This window comes from Gopherus flavomarginatus, chromosome 9 (assembly GCF_025201925.1).
Source record: "Gopherus flavomarginatus isolate rGopFla2 chromosome 9, rGopFla2.mat.asm, whole genome shotgun sequence".
In the NCBI taxonomy this organism is placed as follows: domain Eukaryota; kingdom Metazoa; phylum Chordata; order Testudines; family Testudinidae; genus Gopherus; species Gopherus flavomarginatus.
The window spans coordinates 22,534,477-22,552,657 of NC_066625.1; the positions used below are offsets into that span (position 1 = coordinate 22,534,477).

Below are 18,181 nucleotides of genomic sequence, written 5' to 3' on the forward strand. Positions count from 1 at the left end.
TGCAGATAGCAATGTGGATAGGGAAAACATGGAGTTTCAGTAAGTTTTACTATAAGAACTACTCAATTAGTTGCAGTAAAGCCTATAAACCCAACACATGCACTGGGGCTACAACAACCTGGTGATCCTCTGCATAATACTGCATGACTTCACAGTGCTTTGCCCCTTGGAACCTACCCATTCTGCTGGCTTCTTTTATGATGCTCAGGAAGCAAAGCGGGCAGGAGAACAAATGAGTTCTGAATCTCTGTCTACCTCAACTGGCTCTAACAGCTCAACAAAATTCCCATACCTGTTTGTATTGCTGTTATTTCAGTGATACTCATACATAAAGATAAATGGTAGATACAAAGTGACAGCAATTTATTAAGAGAAACAGTGGCAAATGAAATTCCTACTATTTTCCATCTAGAAGGAAATTATGGACTGAGGAATTTTAGAAGAGACAGGAGCAATCCTTTCAATGTCTGTTTATTGTGCCAACAAGCAAACCTTACAATGAGGTGATTCCAATAACACTTACCTATTTGTACTTGTTCTGGCTGGCTAAGTGACACAAATGCTGATGTATCATCAATCCAAGATACCAGAATGTTACCTAAAAACGCAGATAAAACAAGAATCATCACAACAGTTATGACATTTCCCACAATCTAACAGGGTCATTCCATGTACTGATGTGCCATGGGATGGATAAAACCACTTGCCTTGTAGTAACTAGAGCCTGAGATGATTATGTCCACTTGGATCTTACTGTAATACATACACCTCACATACATGAGCCCAAAATCTTTTAAACCATGAGTGGACATGAAGCACTGAGCATCCTCAACCTCCACGCATCTCCTTCAGCAATATAGGCATCCAGGTAGAAGACTCAGTTACAAGTGGGGAAGGAAGGTGGGTCATAGTACCCACGTGGACAAAAGCATTTCTAAAGCACTCCACTTACTGTAAGTTAGGTAACCTCTGCAAGCATTTGTCCACCTATCAGTGGCTGACCAGCAATTAACTCAAGGAGCTGGGTGATAAGACTCCTATCTAAAAAACTAAGACAGACCTGCCTAATCTGATCTAGAAGCTCCTACAATGGAGTAATGACTGGCAAATACATGAGTAAAACTGTAAGTAACACTGGTCTACAATTTTTGAGAAAGTCGTCTGCTTCAGAGATAAAATGTGCTATATATTATGCATTTTGATGTGCTGAATTCAAATACAACAATTAAAACAACTGATTGGCTACTGTTTCTAAGATATTTAAGTTTTTACATTTTATGTCTATGTATATTGTGTAGATAGAGTTTTAATTATTAATTGTAAACCTAGGTCTTTTCATGTGTTTACGGTTGCTTTACATGATAATATTTCACCTGTCCTGTTTATGTAACACTTTAAAAATCAGCAAAAGGGTTATATAAATAAAAATTATGAAACAAAAGGCAAAAAACTATTATGTACATAGTTTAGTCCTATTCAGTGTCTACTCGGTGCTTCTTGGCTTGTCTCTTGTATTCATTAAATGGAGCATCTCTTGTCACTGTCCAGCAATAGTCTGCAAGCATTGACGGGCTCCATTTGCCCTGATAGCTTTTCTCCATTGTTGCAATTTCCTGGTGAAATCGCTCGCCGTGCTCGTCGCTCACTGCTCCGCAGTTCGGTGGAAAAAATCTAGATGAGAGTGCAAAAAATGTATCTTTAGTGACATGTTGCAACCAAGGCTTTTGTATGCCTTGAGGAGGTTTTCCACCAACAACCTGTAGTTGTCTGCCTTGTTGTTTCCGAGAAAATTTATTGCCACTAACTGGTAGGCTTTCCATGCTGTCTTTTCCTTGCCACGCAGTGCATGGTCAAATGTATCATCTCGAAGTTGTTCACGAATCTGAGGACCAACAAAGACACCTTCCTTTATCTTAGCTTCACTTAACCTTGGAAATTTTCCATGGAGGTACTTGAAAGCTGCTTGTGTTTTGTCAAAGGCCTTGAACAAAGTTTTTCATCAGACCCAGCTTGATGTGTAAGGGTAGTAACAAAATCTTCCTTGATTCAACAAGTGGTGGATGCTGAACACTTTTCCTCCCAGGCTCCAATGACTGTCGCAGTGGCCAATCTTTCCTGATGTAGTGGGAATCTCTTGCACGACTATCCCATTCGCAGAGAAAACAGCAGTACTTTGTGTATCCAGTCTGCAGACTAAGCAAGAGAGCAACAACCTTCAAATCGCCACAAAGCTGCCACTGAAGTTGGTCATAGTTTATGCATCTCAAAAGTTGTTTCATGTTGTCATAGGTTTCCTTCATATGGACTGCATGACCAACTGGAATTGATGGCAAAACATTGCCATTATGCAGCAAAACAGCTTTAAGACTCATCTTCGATGAATCAATGAACAGTCTCCACTCATCTGGATCGTGAACGATGTTGAGGGCTGCCATTACACCATCGATGTTGTTCACCTTCCATGAAGAAGAATGGGACAAGATCCTTTTGACGGTCACGGAACATGGCAACCCTAACATCACCTGTCAGGAGATTCCACTGCTGTAGTCTGGAGCCCAACAGCTCTGCCTTACTCTTGGGTAGTTCCAAATCCCTGACAAGGTCATTCAGTTCACTTTGTGTTATGAGGTGTGGTTCAGAGGAGGAGGATGGGAGAAAATGTGGGTCCTGTGACACTGATGGTTCAGGACCAGAAGTTTCATCCCCTTCCTCGTCTGACTCAAGTGAGAATGATTCTGGTGCATCAGGAACCCGCAGTCCTTCTCCGTAGGGTACTGGGCATATAGCGGATGGAATGTTTGGATAATGCACAGTCCACTTTTTCTTCTTTGACACACCTTTCCCAACTGGAGGCACCATGCAGAAGTAACAATTGCTGGTATGATCTGTTGGCTCTCTCCAAATCATTGGTACTGCAAAAGGCATAGATTTTCTTTTCCTGTTCAACCACTGACGAAGATTTGTTGCACAAGCGTTGCAGCATATGTGTGGGGCCCACCTCTTGCCCTGATCTCCAATTTTGCACCCAAAATAAAGGGGATAGGCTTTCTTAACCACAGTGGTTATACTGCGCTTTTGTGATGCAAAAGTCACTTCACCACAAACATAGCAGAAGTTATCTGCACTGTTCACACAAGTACGAGGCATCTCTGCTCACTTTGGCTAAACAGAAATGTGTTCCTTTGCAAAATCAAACACTGACAAATAAGAGAGCACGACACTGTATGATTTCTAGAGCTGATATAGGGCAATTTGTTCAGCAGAGTGACGTAAGCTTCGTTATGATTGCATCATCCATGACTTCTAGGAATAACATGATACAATTCATATCACGTATGACGCAATACCAGCTTCAGATTGCATCATTCATTGTTTTGCCTAAAACGCAAGTACTGTCCAAACCCAGTCAGATTTATTCATAGATCCAGTCAAAGATGTATTTTAGTCATTTCTGGTTTAAATTGAGATCCCTTCCCTTTATAATTCACTTATTCTTTGCCATTCCCAAGTCAAGGGTCGTATATACTGACCCAATATCATATCTTGAAAACTAGAGCCAATCAACAATTTTAAGCATCATTTTCGTTCTCAGTGACCCAGAATTAGTAAAGTTGGACTACATTATTTCAGAAGCATTTCGGCTGTAGAGCAGTGTAATTGTTCTACTTCTCAGAAATAGAGATTCCCCTAAAATGAACCATAAGAGTACCTGCACTAGTTTGAAAAGGGAGGATTACTTTGCTCAATATGTAAGAAACTTAAATACAATCTGAAACCTACTTTGAGAGTGTCTAGGTGGCATCCATTCCTTGGATTTATTAGCAAAAGCTACCACAACCCTGCAAGAGTTTCAGAATGACTGTTTTAAATAATGTTATTAGAGCCTTGTCCTCTTATTTGTGTATATAAAACTTAGTGTCTGTGGGAGAGCCAAGCAGCTTGGGAAAAATACTGGCAGATGTAAAAACTAACTTAAAAGATAATCTGAATTTTTTTGGTAAAAGCTACAGGTACAGCCTAATTATAACTCTGTCCTTATGGAATACAGCACATAGGGAAGGGGGCCATCACCAAAGCCTGTTTCTCATTCATTGTGAGCTGAAGTGATAGCCACTAAAAATGTTGCTTACAGAGAGATGATATAGCAAATATGATGAAAGATTCAAAAGAAGGGTCCATTAAAAACAAAAGCAGCAGCACATTAAAATCCCAGGTGAAATAAAGAGCTATTGGGTTGATTTAATAAAGAATGTACCATTCTCACAAAATAAACTGCTTCATGATATAAGGGGGAATATCTTCCACTCCTCTGTTTATATAATGCATCGCTATCATGTTGTCTCTGTTAAGATCTTGGTAGTGCTGTCCCAAAGGAGGGGTAAGAAAGCCTTGCAGACTAGACAAACAGTTCTGAGTAGAAATACATTTGTGTAATTGACTTTGTCCAAAACCATAGACCTGAACCTGAAGGTTGTTTAAGGCCATTTCTACCCTAGAAAAATTTTTACTGGCATAGCTATACCAGCAAACCCTCCTACTGTAGACACAGTTTATACTACCATAAAAGAGTGCTTCTGCCAGCCTAGCTCAATTTACTACTACAAATCCAATTCCAAAGTAGGTCTTGAGGCATGTAACTAGAAACAGCAAAATATAGCATGCCCAGACAAAGTCTGTCTCAATTAAATCTCAACCACAAATTAAAGATCTTCTCAGATCATTACTGATATAAACTCTCATTCCAAGTGTAAGTTAGTTTAATAATTTTCGCTTTCCATCCTATTCAGATAGGTTACAGAATGTTTTTTGAAGCTTAATCAGATAATAAAGTGATGCTCTTTTTTGCTATGATTAAACATCCTGAGCTTTTTATTCTTTAGTGTGCAAGTTAAGTACTATACCTCTGAGTGGGTCAGGTGTTCAGGATGTAAACTACAATAAATCTGAAGACCCCCAAGAAATATAATTGATTCAATATGGTTTCTGACAGCCCCAAACTGAATAACTGTTTCTAGTTCAGGATTTCCGTAACAGAAAGCTCAATCACCCTGTAAATGAAGTTTATCACTTAAGCACAAGTTCTCTGAAATTATGTTTATACTACACTGCATTTCAAGAGGTTCGATCTTCTCCATTATTCTAACAGTCTACAATGTTTTAGGAATGTGGATTCCTGCCCTCCCATGGGGACGGGATTCAGTACAGTGGGGAGAATTATGCTACTAGCTTTTGCAGGTGGCATAACAGTTCTTTGAGTATAAGAATTCAGAGTAAGGCAAAAAAAGAGTAGAGAGGAGTCCACAATATGCATCTGGTAATGATCTGTTAACCTCACACTAGCCAGAGAAAACCTTTTCCTGGCCACTTTAACCCTGCTCCAAACATATCTTAAAACAGTTTACTGTACTGATGTCATGCAGTATTTTTTTTCAGTTTGATTTAATTATGATGAATCCATATTAACTTATTTCATTGGCATCCAGTTGTATGGTCATGTCGCATATTTCAAGTTTACTTGCATTTGCCACTCCACAGTTCTACCCTTCATTACTGGATTCTGACCCAACCGGTACTCATTTTCCTTGATACTTGCTCATTTCATCATTTTTAATCCATCAGTACAAGGGATGTTAAGAGATACTAGGTTAAATATTATTTTGAGGCATGAACATAAAAACCTGCAATCCAAAGTGCGTGAACCTCAAAAGGAATTGTTTTGCAATTCCTCATGCTGATCAAAGAGTCCATGCAAAATAAGTTTGCTCATATTTAAGCTGACCTTTGATTAAGAGTATGTTAACTGATGAGAAATAGGCTCACAGAAGCAGGAGAGAATAGTAAGCTAGGTCATCCAGCACATCTGGTAAGCATTCTCAATAAATTTTATAAATATTGTATATTTCATGAGTATGGCGAAAGGATAATAGATGTCTGAAAAATAGACACAGCTGTGCTGCAAGTACAGTATTTAGCAAAAAACACAGCTGGATGCCAACTTACATACTGCAATACCAAGCCAAATATTTGACATTCACTAGAGTACAAAACACTAGCAGGAGAGGGTTGAGCCAGGAAGAGTTCTCAGTTTTGAGACATCTAATACAGGCCAACTGTCCTCTACAATCTAAGACATGACATTTTAGCCTAGCCTACAAGGTCACAAGTTGTCAAATAGATTTTTTTCCCCCATTAAAAAGTTTACAGCTTAACTTTTAAGTGTTATTAAAATTTATTTTATTCAAATGTCAGGAGAGGAAACTTAAATCTGCCATTTCTGAGGAAAAGTTACCATGTTAATATTTGGTCTCAATATTTTAGTTTTTAAATTTATTTTCCTTAAATTAAAATAGTGTGACAACCCAAAATATGGGAATCATCTTTTTGGACAAAACATTGCACTATAATGCCTAAGTCAGTGGTCCCAACCTTTTCGCCTGGCGGGCACCCGACGAAGGATGGGGCAGCAGTGGAGCATCCGCAGAAATGTCGCCGAATTTCAGCGGTGGCGCCTCTCGATGACGTCACTTGCCGCCGCCAAGTGATGTCATTGAGAGGCGTCGCTGTTGAAACGCTGCAGAAATTCGGCGGCATTTCGGTGGATGCTCCACCGCCGGCCAGGATGGCGCATTTAGATGCCCCTGCAGGCGCCATGGCACCTGCGGGCACCACTTTGGGGACCCCTGGCCGAAGTGAATTATACATTATTCAAACAATATCTATGGAAGGATATGCTAAGACTCTCCCTGTTTTCATATTAAAGATTGGCTGAGTACTACATAGGCCACCCTGAAGCTGCAAGCAACTTCTGGACACCTGCTCCCAGGACAGTGGAAACAGTTTAAGTCTTTATCTTGTGAGCAGTGGGTTAGTGCAGGTACTTGTACAGCAGTTGCCGGCTAACGTAACTGAGAACAGTTAATAGAAACTATACATTTCAACTTTCTGGCTGGAGGACAGAGTGCAAAGACAGCAAGAACAGCTAGAGGAGGTGGTCAAGAAATCTATCTTCAGTTGGGAATGGAAAGGCCAGAAATGCTCAGAGCAGAAACAGAATGGAAAACTTTCATGGTGACCCGTATAACCTTTCCTAAAATTTCTTTAATACATGCTGAATTCCTCCAGAGTATATGGGAGGTATTTGGTACATATTACTATACTAGAAGCATTTGGGGGGGGGGGGGGGGGAAGGCTGGGTAGTTCACCTTAAAATACCATTTTTATTTTTAAAATGCAAACTTATAAAGCTAGATTAAATATTAATTTTATGACAGATATTGAAACACTATCATAATTAGTAAACCTTGAAGACAAATGCTCAAGCAACAGGTGTTACAACCAAGCAATGTGGAATATGAAGTCTAGGTGTGCTGGCATAAATAAGATTTTTCAATATATGTTTCAAATATTGGTTTAAAGTGACTTTAAGAAGTCAAAATCTTATCTATGTACCATCTGAATTATTAAAACTGAATTTTTAAAAAATCCAGTGTTTGTGCATTTCACATTTTGAACATCATCAAGCTTAGACAATGAAAACAGATTAGCATCCACTTTTCCTCCCCAGCTAAACGATACTCCTGCACTATCAAAATGCTATGTTTAGTCTGATTAAGTCCAAGTCACTCATTATGGTGAATTAAAAAAAAAAAGTTTGGTAATAGTTTGACAATACTTTGAGTCTAAGTTACCTATAATTAGCAAGGACTAAACAATGGCTATGAATTTAGCATTAAATCTTGGTTAAGTACTATCACATTTGTCATCTAATGACAACATTGAATATTTAATAGCATTTAAAGAGTTTAAAGAGGTAAAAATAACGGGATTTCACAATCCTGGGATTTCACAATCCTGTGCCAAGATTTCTTTAGTTCTGACCAGCACTCGTTATGAAAGTTTTAAATATCTCATTTAGCCAGGGTAAGAAAACTCGTTAAAAAAATGCAGCATGAAACATGTTAAAATCACGACAACAAAAACAGGAGGAGTGGTAAATACTGAAGAGGATTGGTCAGTGATACAGAGCAATCTAGACCGCTTGGTAAACTGAGCAGAAGCAAACAATACACGTTTTAATATGGTTAAATGGAAACGTGTATACTTCCAGGAACAAAGATGAGGAGGTTACTCAACTGTTCAGTAAAAAACAGTTACTCACTTTCTCGTAACTGTTGTTCTTCGAGATGTGTTGTTCATGTCCATTCCAACCAGGTGCATGCTCGCCCCATGCATGCCAGCCGGAAGATTTTTCCCTCAGCAGCGTCCGTAAGGTCGGCCTGCATGCCCCCTAGAGCGGCACCTTCATGGCGCCCAATATAGGGCCTTGCTGACCTCCACCTGCTCAGTTCCTTCTTGCCAGCTATTCTGACAGGAGGCATTGGAATGGACATGAACACCACATCTCAAACAATAACAGTTATGAGAAAGTGAGTAACCATTTTTTCTTCAAGTGATTATTCATGTCCATTTCAACCAAGTGACTCACAAGCAAAGCTCAGGAGGTGGGGTCGGAATCATGCACTGATTGGAGCACAGCACATCCAAAGGCCACATCATCTCTGGTCTGTTGTGTAATTGCGCAGTGCGTCGTCAATGTACACGTCAAGGACCACGTAGCCACCCTGCAAATTTCCTGGGTGGGGACTTGTGCCAGGAACACCGCCAAGGAGGCCTGGGCCCTGGTAGAGTGGGTGGTAATCGGTGGGGCGGGCACCCTCGCCAGGCCGTAATACTCCCAAAGCAGGATGTGATACACGACGAGATGCGTTGAGAAGAGACAGAGAGACCTTTCATTCTGTCCACCACAGCCACAAAGAGTTGGATGGACTTCCGGAACGACTTAGTCCTCTCTATGTAGAAGGCTAGGGCCCTGCGTACTTAGAGAGTGCAGCCTGTGCTTCACACTGAAGGAGTGTGGCTTGAGATAAAACACTGGGAGGAAGATGTCCTGGCCCACGTGAAACTGGGAGACAACCTTAGGGAGAAAGACCGGGTGAGGTCTGAGTTGGACCTTGTCCTTATGAAAAACTGTGTAAGGGGCCTCGAACATGAGGGTCCTGAGCTCTGATACCCGTTTAGCTGAAGTAATTGCCGTGAGGAACGCGACCTTGTACGAGAGAGAGAGAGAGAGAGAGAGAGAGCGAGCAGGGAACACGTCACCAGTGGTTCAAATGGAGGGCCCGTAAGTCTGGAGAGGACTAGATGAAGGTCTCATTCTGGGACAGGCTGATGTGTCCACAGGAAGAACCTGTCCAGGCCTTGAGAAAATGAAGGACTGGAGGATGCGTGAAGACCAAGAAGCCGTCCGTGCCCAGATGGAAGGCGGAAATGGTGGCTAAGTGGTCCCTTATTGATGACAAGGACAGGTTTTGTTGTTTTAGGTGAAGGAGATAGTCCAATATGAACAGTATGGGGGTGAGCAATGGCGACTGACTGCGTTGCTCTGCCCAGATAGAGAACCATTTCCACTTGGCAAGGCACGTTGCCCTGGTGGAGGGCTTTCTACTACTAAAGACGACTTGTCTGAGTTGATCCAAGCAGGACAATGTTCAGCTAGGGAGCATCCAGACCATGAGGTGGAGTGACTCTAGATTCGAGTGCCGGAGTCAGCCATGGTCCTGTGTGATCAGATCTGGGACCAGCGGTAAAGCTAGCAGTATCACTATGGACATTCCCAGGAGCAATGTGAACCAGTGCTGGCGCGGCCACGACGGCACTATCAGTATGACTCGGGCCCAGTCCCCTGCGGATCTTGAGGAGCACTTTGTGGACAAGCAGAATTGGTGGAAAAGCATAGAGCAGGCTGCCTCCCCACAGGAATAGAAAGGCATCCACAATGGACCCCGGACTGACTCATGAGGGAGCAGAATAGCTGACATTTCCTGTTGCCACGAGTGGTGAACAGGTCTATCTGGGAGACCCCCAGAGGCAAAAGACTGAGCTCATCACATCCAGCCGAAGGGACCACTCGTGGCTGTGGAAGGTCTAACCGAGACTGTTCTGCACTCCTGGGAGGTATGACGCCTGCAGGTGGATTAAGTGCTCTACGCAGAAGTCCCATAGCGTGCGAGCTTCCCGACACAGGGGAGAGGAGCATGCACCCGTTTGTTGATATAGAACATCACAGAGGTGTTGTCCATGAGGACTGAGACGCATCTGCCTGCTATGTGGGTTTTGAAAGCATGGCATGCCAGGCACACCACTTTCAGCTCTTTGACACTGATGTGCAGAGCAAGGTCCGCCTGAGACCAAAGACCTTCAGTCCTGAAGTCCCCTAGATGAGCTCCCCAGCCCAGATATGAGGTGTCCGTCACCAATGAGAAAGAGGGCTGAGAGCTGGCAAAAGGCACTCCAGCACAAACCACTCAAAGGTTGAGACACCATAGGAGAGAGTCCAACACCAGGAAAGGTAGGGTTAGGATGCTATCCAGAGCGTCTTGGGCTGGCCGATACACCAACACCAGCCAAGACTGGAGTGGCTGCAGTCTGAGTCTGGCGTGCTGTACCACATAAGTGCACACAGCCCTGTGTACCAGCACCTTTATGCAGTTCCTTGCTGTGGTCATGGGAAACTGAGGCCCCATACGATGTCCCCTAGTAAGCAATACCTGGCTTCCAGGAGGTACACTATCTTGAGTTGAGTCAAGGACTGAGCCTATAAACTCTATTCTCTGCACCGGGGACAGTAGTTGTAGCCTCATTTAGCAGGAGACCTAATTTGAGGAAGGTCCTTCCTATGAATTCGACCTGACCCTCCACTTGGGCTCTTGAGCGGCCCTTGATCAGCCAGTCATCGGGGCAAGGAAAAACCTATATCTGGTGCCTACGCAGGAATGCCACAACAACTGCCATGCATTCTGTGAATAATCAGGGAGCTGTCAACAGTCTGAACGGGAAGACAGTAAACATAGTCGCCGCTGCTCATCATGAATCTGAGGTAGCGTCTGTGATGTGGGGACTACTGCGATGCGAAAATACGCGTCCTTCAAGTTGAGGGTGGCGTACCAATCTCCTGGATCCAGTGAGGGGATAATGGAGGTTAGCGAGACTATGCGAAACTCAAGTTTCTTTACAAATTTGTTAAGCTGCTGCAGGTCCAAGATAGGTCTGAGGCCCCCATTGGCCTTCAGTATGAGGAAATACCAGCAGTAAACCCCACCGCCCCGTAGCTCCTGAGGAACCTTCTCCACTGCCCCCACCAAGAGGAGGGACTGCACTTCTTGAATTAGAAGTTGCTTGTGAGAGGGTCCCTGAAGAGGGACAAGGAAGGGGGTGGGAGGGCACAGAATTGGATGGAATATCCCCTCTGTACTGTGCGGATCACTCAGTGGTGTGAAGTAATTCGGGACCAGGCACGGTAGAAAGGGAATAGATGAGATGAAAAGGTAAGAAGGGAAGGATCCAGAGTCTGTACTGGTGAGCTGTCCTCCAGCACACCTTCAAAAGGGTGGCCTAGGCCCCAGTGGAGGCTTGGGCTGGCCAGAGTTTTGCCCAGAAAAGGGATGTTGCCTCCTCCTACCACTCCTGTTTTGTCTACGTGGAGCGTCCTGGTGGTTCTGCACCTGGTAAGGCCAAGGGGCAGGCTAAGGCCTAAAATCTCTGCACTGGGTAGCTGGCGTATGGAGCCCCAGCCAGAGGCGGCACCAGTGCAGCAAGCACGTGCCTGGGGTGGCAAGCTGCGGGGGCGGCCTGCTGGTTGCTGTGAGGGCAGTATTCAGGCAATGTTTGGTGGCATGCCCGTGGGAGGTCCGCCAGACCCACTGCCTCGGCAGTGGGTATGCCAAAGGCGCAGGACTGGCAGATCACCCACAGAAACGCCGCTGAATCTGCGTCCCCAGCGGACTGCCCACAGGGATGCTGCCAAAGGCCACCTGCTGACTGCCGTGCTTGAGGTGGCAAAAAGCATAGAGCCGCCCCTGGCCCCAGCAAGCACAGAGCAGCTCTAGAGTCCTTTAATCTGTTTTTTCAGAGAACAGGGAGGATCCTTCTAACGGAACATCCTGAATGGTCTGCTGGACCTCATGGGGCAGTCCAGAGACCTGTAGCCAGAAGTCTCACCTCATCACTACCCCTGTGGCCAGCGGGCGTGAGGCTGCATTCACCACATCCAGAGCTGCTTGCAGAGAGGCCCGGGAAACCAACTTCCTCTCCTCCACAGGGCAGAGAACTCCACCTGAGAGCCCTGAGGCAGGAGCTCCACGAACTTAGCCATTGCCAAGTGGGTATTATGTCCGTAGCAGCTCACAATGACCTGCTGGTTGGCTATGCGGAGCTGCAGGCCCTTGGTCGAATACACGTTTCGGCCAAACAGGTCCAGCTTCTTGGCGTCCTTGTTTTTAGGGGTGGAGCCTTGGAACCCCTGGTGCTCACTGGCCGCATCGACCACCACCGAGTCTGGGGGAGGGTGGGTATAAAGGTGTTCGTACCCCTTCGAGCAGCACTACCTCGTACTGTTTTCTTGGTTGTAGGGCCCAAAGAAGCGGAGGACATGTCCAAATATCTGTGGCAGATAACTACCATTTTTATCAGTGGCAGAGCAACCCTGGATGGGCTGGAGGGAGCAAGGATGTCCATAACAGGATCCAAATCCTCCTCCACCTCCTCGTCCTGTATCCTCAGGCTTTGAGCGGCCCATCTCATTAGCTGCTGGAGAACACAGTTGTTCTTGAGAGCCGGGGCCGTCCATGTCCCCGCGACCGCTTCATCAGTCAAGGACGAGGATGAGAGGATGGGTAGCAGGCCCTGTTAGCTACCCTCGGCCCCTCTGGGGTCCCTCGGCACATGGTACTCGAGCTGCGGTACCAGTGCTGATGGGGGATTCGGCACCAGGGCTGGTAAATCTGGTGGTGCTGAACCCAACGGTGATGGAGGGGGTTGAAGCTGGAGTCCTTGACGGTGTTGTTGCCTGGAGACATGGTGCCAGAGTGGTCTGTGCCAGCAGTGACGCTCCCTTGGATGACAGTGGTGCTGGCGCTGTCTGTGGCACAGAAGATGCCGAAGACACCGACACAGTCCTGGATTGCGGACCATGGACTTAGCCCTGGCTCTGACAGTAAGACCACGGTGTCCAGAAGGGCCATTGAGCAGATGGCTGCCACTGCTGCTGCCATGGTGCCGGGTACGGCTGGTGACTCCGTTGAGACCTGGACCTCCTGCTCCACGATCTGGTGGAGCGATTAGAGTCTACAGTCTCCAAGTAGGAGGACCACAGAGGAGCATTATCCTGGGTCGGTGGCGAGTGGTGCCGCAAAGCTAGGGAACGGTGGGCCCTTCTGTCTGTGCAAGAGGTGCCAGTGATGGAGAATGGCAGGTCATCATAGCTGGCTTGCCCCTGGAGTGGAACGAGGGGCACCTAGGTCACTGGCGACTTGTCCTTCCTCTGTGGGGAGGACGACACTGGGAGGCGCATCACGTCTGTGGCTACCTCAAACGCCTCTATGTCCCCTTGGCAGTCTGGGGATCAAGGAGGTTTCAGACAACTGGACCCCGGCTGGGGCAGGAGCCGACGAGACGCTGGGTGGAAGCAAGGAGGAGCGGGTCTGGCCTGACACTCGTGGACGGCGCAGACCCCTTAGTTTTCAAGAGGAGTGATGGACCCCGCACCAGTCGCCTCTTCTTTACCGGCACCAGAGATGGAGAGCGGCACCATGCTGAAGCTGACTTCTTATGGCCCAAGCCGTGACGGTGCCAGGAGGCCTTAGAGTCCTTAGTTGGGGCAGTTTCGCACGCCGATGAGGACGTGCTCAGTGCCGGTTCAGTGGGTCCCAGATCGGAGTGTGCCCTCAACAACACCTCCATCAACAGAAGTTGGCGTCTGTTCCTGGTCTTTGAAGGTTCTGAGACGGAAACGCTTGCAGATATGGCACTTGTCCTTCTGGTGACTTTCACTAAGGCACTGCAAGCAGTAAGAGCGAGGATCACTCTTGGGCATAAACTTGCCACAGGCCTCACAGACTTTAAAACCTGGAGACCCAGGCACCAACTAATATAACTATAAAGTAAGACTATATCTATATACACAATATGCTATCAGACACTGCTAAAGCGCTTGCTACGAGTCAGCGAAGTTCCAACTAGCCGTCACCAACAGTAAGAAGGAACAGAGGAGATGGAGGGTCGGAAGGGCCCTATATTGGGCACCATGAGGGTGCCACTCTGGGGGGGGCGCCCAGGCCGACCAAATGGACGCTAAGGGAAAAGTCTTCCAGCTGGTGTGCATGTGGCATGCACACACCTGGTTGGAACGGACATGATCAGTCAACCAACGTTCAAGATGAGTGTCCCCGTGAGTGCTCCACTTCAGGTGTTGGTGCATCCCTGCGCCTTAGCTCGGAGATTTTTACAGCAGTACTCGCACAGGCCGCACACATATGGTGCCTCTCTCACATGCCAACTGTGACTCAATAGCACGCACATGGCCCGGGCTCCTCAGTTCCTTCTCTACAACCGAGACCATTCCAAACTCCGAAGTAGAGGGCAGACAGGTGGGTAGTGGAGCACAGGGACACTCATCTCAAAGAACGTCAGTTACTGCATAGGTGAGTAACTTCCTCTTTGAGACAGAGAGAGAGAGGGAGAGACAGATGTCCCTATGGGTGCTCCACTCCAGATGACTGAAAAGCAGTATCTCCTAAGAAGGAAAGGACTTCGGGTCTGGTTAGAAAGCTGCAGCACAGCTCAGCCCATCTGAATGTTGGTCAGGGTCCCTGAATAAGAGCATAATGCTTAGCAAAAGATATGCTCCAAACCCCTGGTGGCGGCTGTGAAAATAATCTGTGAGGAAAACGTTATGTAAGAATGCCACAAACATTGACATCAATCTGGTGGAGTGGGCCCTAACAGAAGTTGGAGGATTCATCTTCTTTAGTTGGTAGCATAGGCGGATGCAGTTTGCTATCCAACTGGATATTCTCTGGGTAGAAATGGATTTGCTTTGGATTGTGCTGTGATTGAAATGAAAAAGTTTAGGGGAATCCCTAAAGGGCTTAGTCCTATCCAAATAAAAGGACAATGCTCTGAGCACCTTGAGTGTGTGCACTGCTGCTTCAAAAGTGTTCATATGCGGTTTAGGAAAGAAGGTTGGTAGATGGATGAGTTCATTGAGATGGAAACAGCAATGCACCTTCCGGAGAAATTTGGGATGCGTTCGAAGCGCAATTTTGTCGTTAAAAAACAGTGTATGGTGGGTCAGCCATAAGCGCTCCAAGTTCTCCTACATGCCTGGCAGACGCAATGGCAACTAAAAATGCAGTTTTCATGGATAGATGTAGGAGGCAGCATATTGCAAGTAACTCAAATGGATGGTGCATCAAGCATGTGAAGACTCAATGCAGGTCCCAAGGTTGAGTGCATCATCTAATGTCTGCGTATAGGGTCTGGAGGCCCTTGAGGAATCGCTTTGTGATGGGGTGGGCAAAGATAGTACTGATCTTATTGTGAAATGCCATAATTGCTAGTAGATGCACTTTTATGGAGATAAAGAAGAGCCCAGATAGTCTAGTATTAATGAAAGAGGGGTGGAAGCAGGAGCTGTTTGCTTGGCGGAGCACCAGTGAGTGAACCTAGTCCATTTATGGAGATGATACGTGTGGATTGTGTTCTACCTATGTAACAGTACTCTTTGTACCTGTTCAGAGCAGTCGAGTTCCTCATTAGAGAACCATTGAGAAGCCATGTTTTGGGGTGCAGCACCATTACGTTGCGGTGGTATAGTTGATCCATATTGTAGTAACAGGTTGGAGGGGGGTAAAAGAGTGGAATCAGCGGACAAACCGACATCCTGTTACAAAGGGGTACCACACCCGTCTGGGCCCACGTAGGGGCCATTAGCATGACCCTGGCCCTCTCCGCTTGTGTTTTTCTTTTGTAATACCCTGTGAAGAAGTGGTATTGGGAGGAATGAGTATAGGAAATTGTTGCTCTATTTGATGATGAACACATCTCCCATCGAGTGCTTTCCTAGGCCTGCTCTAGAGCAGAATTCCAGGCATTTCTTGTTGGTTGAAGTTGCAAAAAGATCCAGTTGCAGGAAGCCCCATATTTTGAATATGTTGTGTAGGACGGTATCATTTATCTCCCATTCATAATCTAGGGGAAAAGATCCGCTGAGCTCATCTGCAGTGGTGTTTAATGAACCAGGTAGGTAGGAGGCTGAAATTTGGATATTGTGTTGGAGGCATCAATCCCAACGTTTCATAGCCTCTGTGCAGAGCAAGTGGGAATGAGCTCCTCTCTTGTCTGTTTACAAGAAACATGCAGGCGATGTTGTTGGTCACGATCCTGATGTGTTGGAGAAATTGGAGGTAGGCATCACGGACCGCCTGGAGCTCTAAAAGATTTACGTGTAGTGAGGTTTCTGTAGGGGACCAGAGTTCCTGAGTGGTGTGCTGTGCCATGTGTGCCCCCTAGCCTGTGAGGGAAACTCCCGTGGTAACTATAACGGAGGGGGACTCCTGCATGAATGGGACTCTGGAGCAAAGGTTGTCTGGAAGAGTCCACCATGTGAGTGAGTCCTTGACTTGGTTAGGTATGGATAGAAGTCTGTTTAGACCATGCACATTTGGTCTGTAGACAGTGGTCATCCAACCCTGTTGGCACTGCAGTGGCATGCATTCTTGACCACAAAAGTGCAAGAGGCCATATGTCCAAGAAGTTGCAGAAAGTCGCCGACAGTGACCTGCAGACTGTTCTGCAACTTGGCGACAAGATTCTTTATGGTGTTGAATCTTTAGGATGGGAGAGATGCAAACCCGGTTATGGAACTGAGGAGAGTGCCCATGAACTCTAGTCGTTCAGTAGGAGTTAATGTGGATTTGTTTTTGTTTATTTGTAGGCCAAGACCCTGGAAGCATTCAATGGTCATCTGCATGGCTTGGATGGCCTCCTCGAGAGTCTGCGCCTTGAGCAGGCAATCATCCAGGTAAGGAAAAGTTATGACTCCTTTTTTGCATAAGTGCACCATTGCCACCATGAGAATCTTGGAAAAGATGCAGGGTGCTGCTGAGAAGCCAAAGGGCAGTGGGAATAAACATCCTTTCTTCTGTGTGTATCAGGCACTGTCTCCACTGCTCCTAGTTGCTGGTGTACGGATGCCTAAGGATCTGAGCATCGCTCTGGAATCCTCCATCATGTGCAGCACCTCGTTGGTTTTTGCTACAAATAACTTCTCACAATCGAAGGGGAGAACCTCTATGGTGTTTTGTATCTCGCATGGGAAAGAAGAGGCAAACTACGAAGCTTGACATATCACTATGACCATCGCGGTGGACCTGGCAGCTGGGTCCGCACCATCAAGGGCAGCCTGCAGTGCCATGTGGAAAATAATCTGCCCTTCAGAGACTATTGCTTTGAATTGTTGTCTCTTGTCCTCTGGGATGTCATTAAAATAAATCCATAAGCTTCCTGTAATTTCTGTGATCACATTTGGCCATTAGGGCTGCGTAGTTTGCCACTCCAAATTGTAGCATGGATGATGCATAAACTTTGTGGCCAAGCAGGTCCATTATTTTGCTGTCCTTGTCACAGGGAGTGGACTGGAAATGCTGCTGTTCTTTTGGTTGGCTGCTTCTACCACCAGTGAATTTGGTGCTGGGTGCATGAAAAGGAATTCTGAACCCCTGGAGGGGACACAGTATTTCCGGTCTGCCCTTTTGCAGGTAGGAGATACGGTGGCTGGGGTTTGCCAGATATTCTTGGCAGGCTCCACAATGTCTCCATTAATAAATAGAGTGATCTTGGAGTACGTCCAAGGTTGTAATATTGTTATGCTGAGTCTCTGACATCTCCTCCAGAATTATCTTGAGCTCATTAGCCATTCTTTAGAAGAGGACCTGAAAACAAAGAAAATCATCAGCTGTAGTTGGAGGTGAGGACATATAATAGCCTCATCCAGTGAAGAGGTTGAACTATTATTATTTGGAGAGGTTTCAGGTGCCTCCTCATCTGCGTGCACTGCTGCAGGTTGCTCTTGTGAATCCATTACAAAAAAGTGTGCACAGGTACAGGAGAAGATCTAGTGTGCCAGCTACTGTGATGCCTGCTGTAGGACCCCACGAGCTCTAGTAATGCCATTGTCCATGGAAGGGCCTGGGCGGTCCCATCCACAGGTGTCCATACCAGGGTGGTAAGTCCCTGGAATATGAGGACTTCGATCTTCTTGGTCCAATGCTAGCAGGAGAATGAA

At 46.0% G+C, this 18,181-nt stretch overlaps 1 protein-coding gene across 7 annotated transcripts in view; it reads right to left on the minus strand.

The window, feature by feature from the left end:
- The window catches only part of PARN (poly(A)-specific ribonuclease), a 143,381-nt gene that overhangs the window by 65,692 nt on the left and 59,508 nt on the right, over positions 1 to 18,181 (minus strand). For 5 of the 7 annotated variants that reach the window (XR_007776297.1, XM_050967739.1, XM_050967740.1 and 2 more), the window contains one exon: positions 524 to 598. The exons of the other annotated variants lie outside the window; for them this stretch is intronic. Coding sequence is in view for 4 of the 5 variants with exons in the window: in XM_050967739.1 (XP_050823696.1) it covers positions 524 to 598 (75 nt within the window). In the remaining variant the exon portion in view is untranslated. The remainder of the gene's footprint in view (positions 1 to 523; positions 599 to 18,181) is intronic. 7 annotated transcript variants of the gene reach the window in all.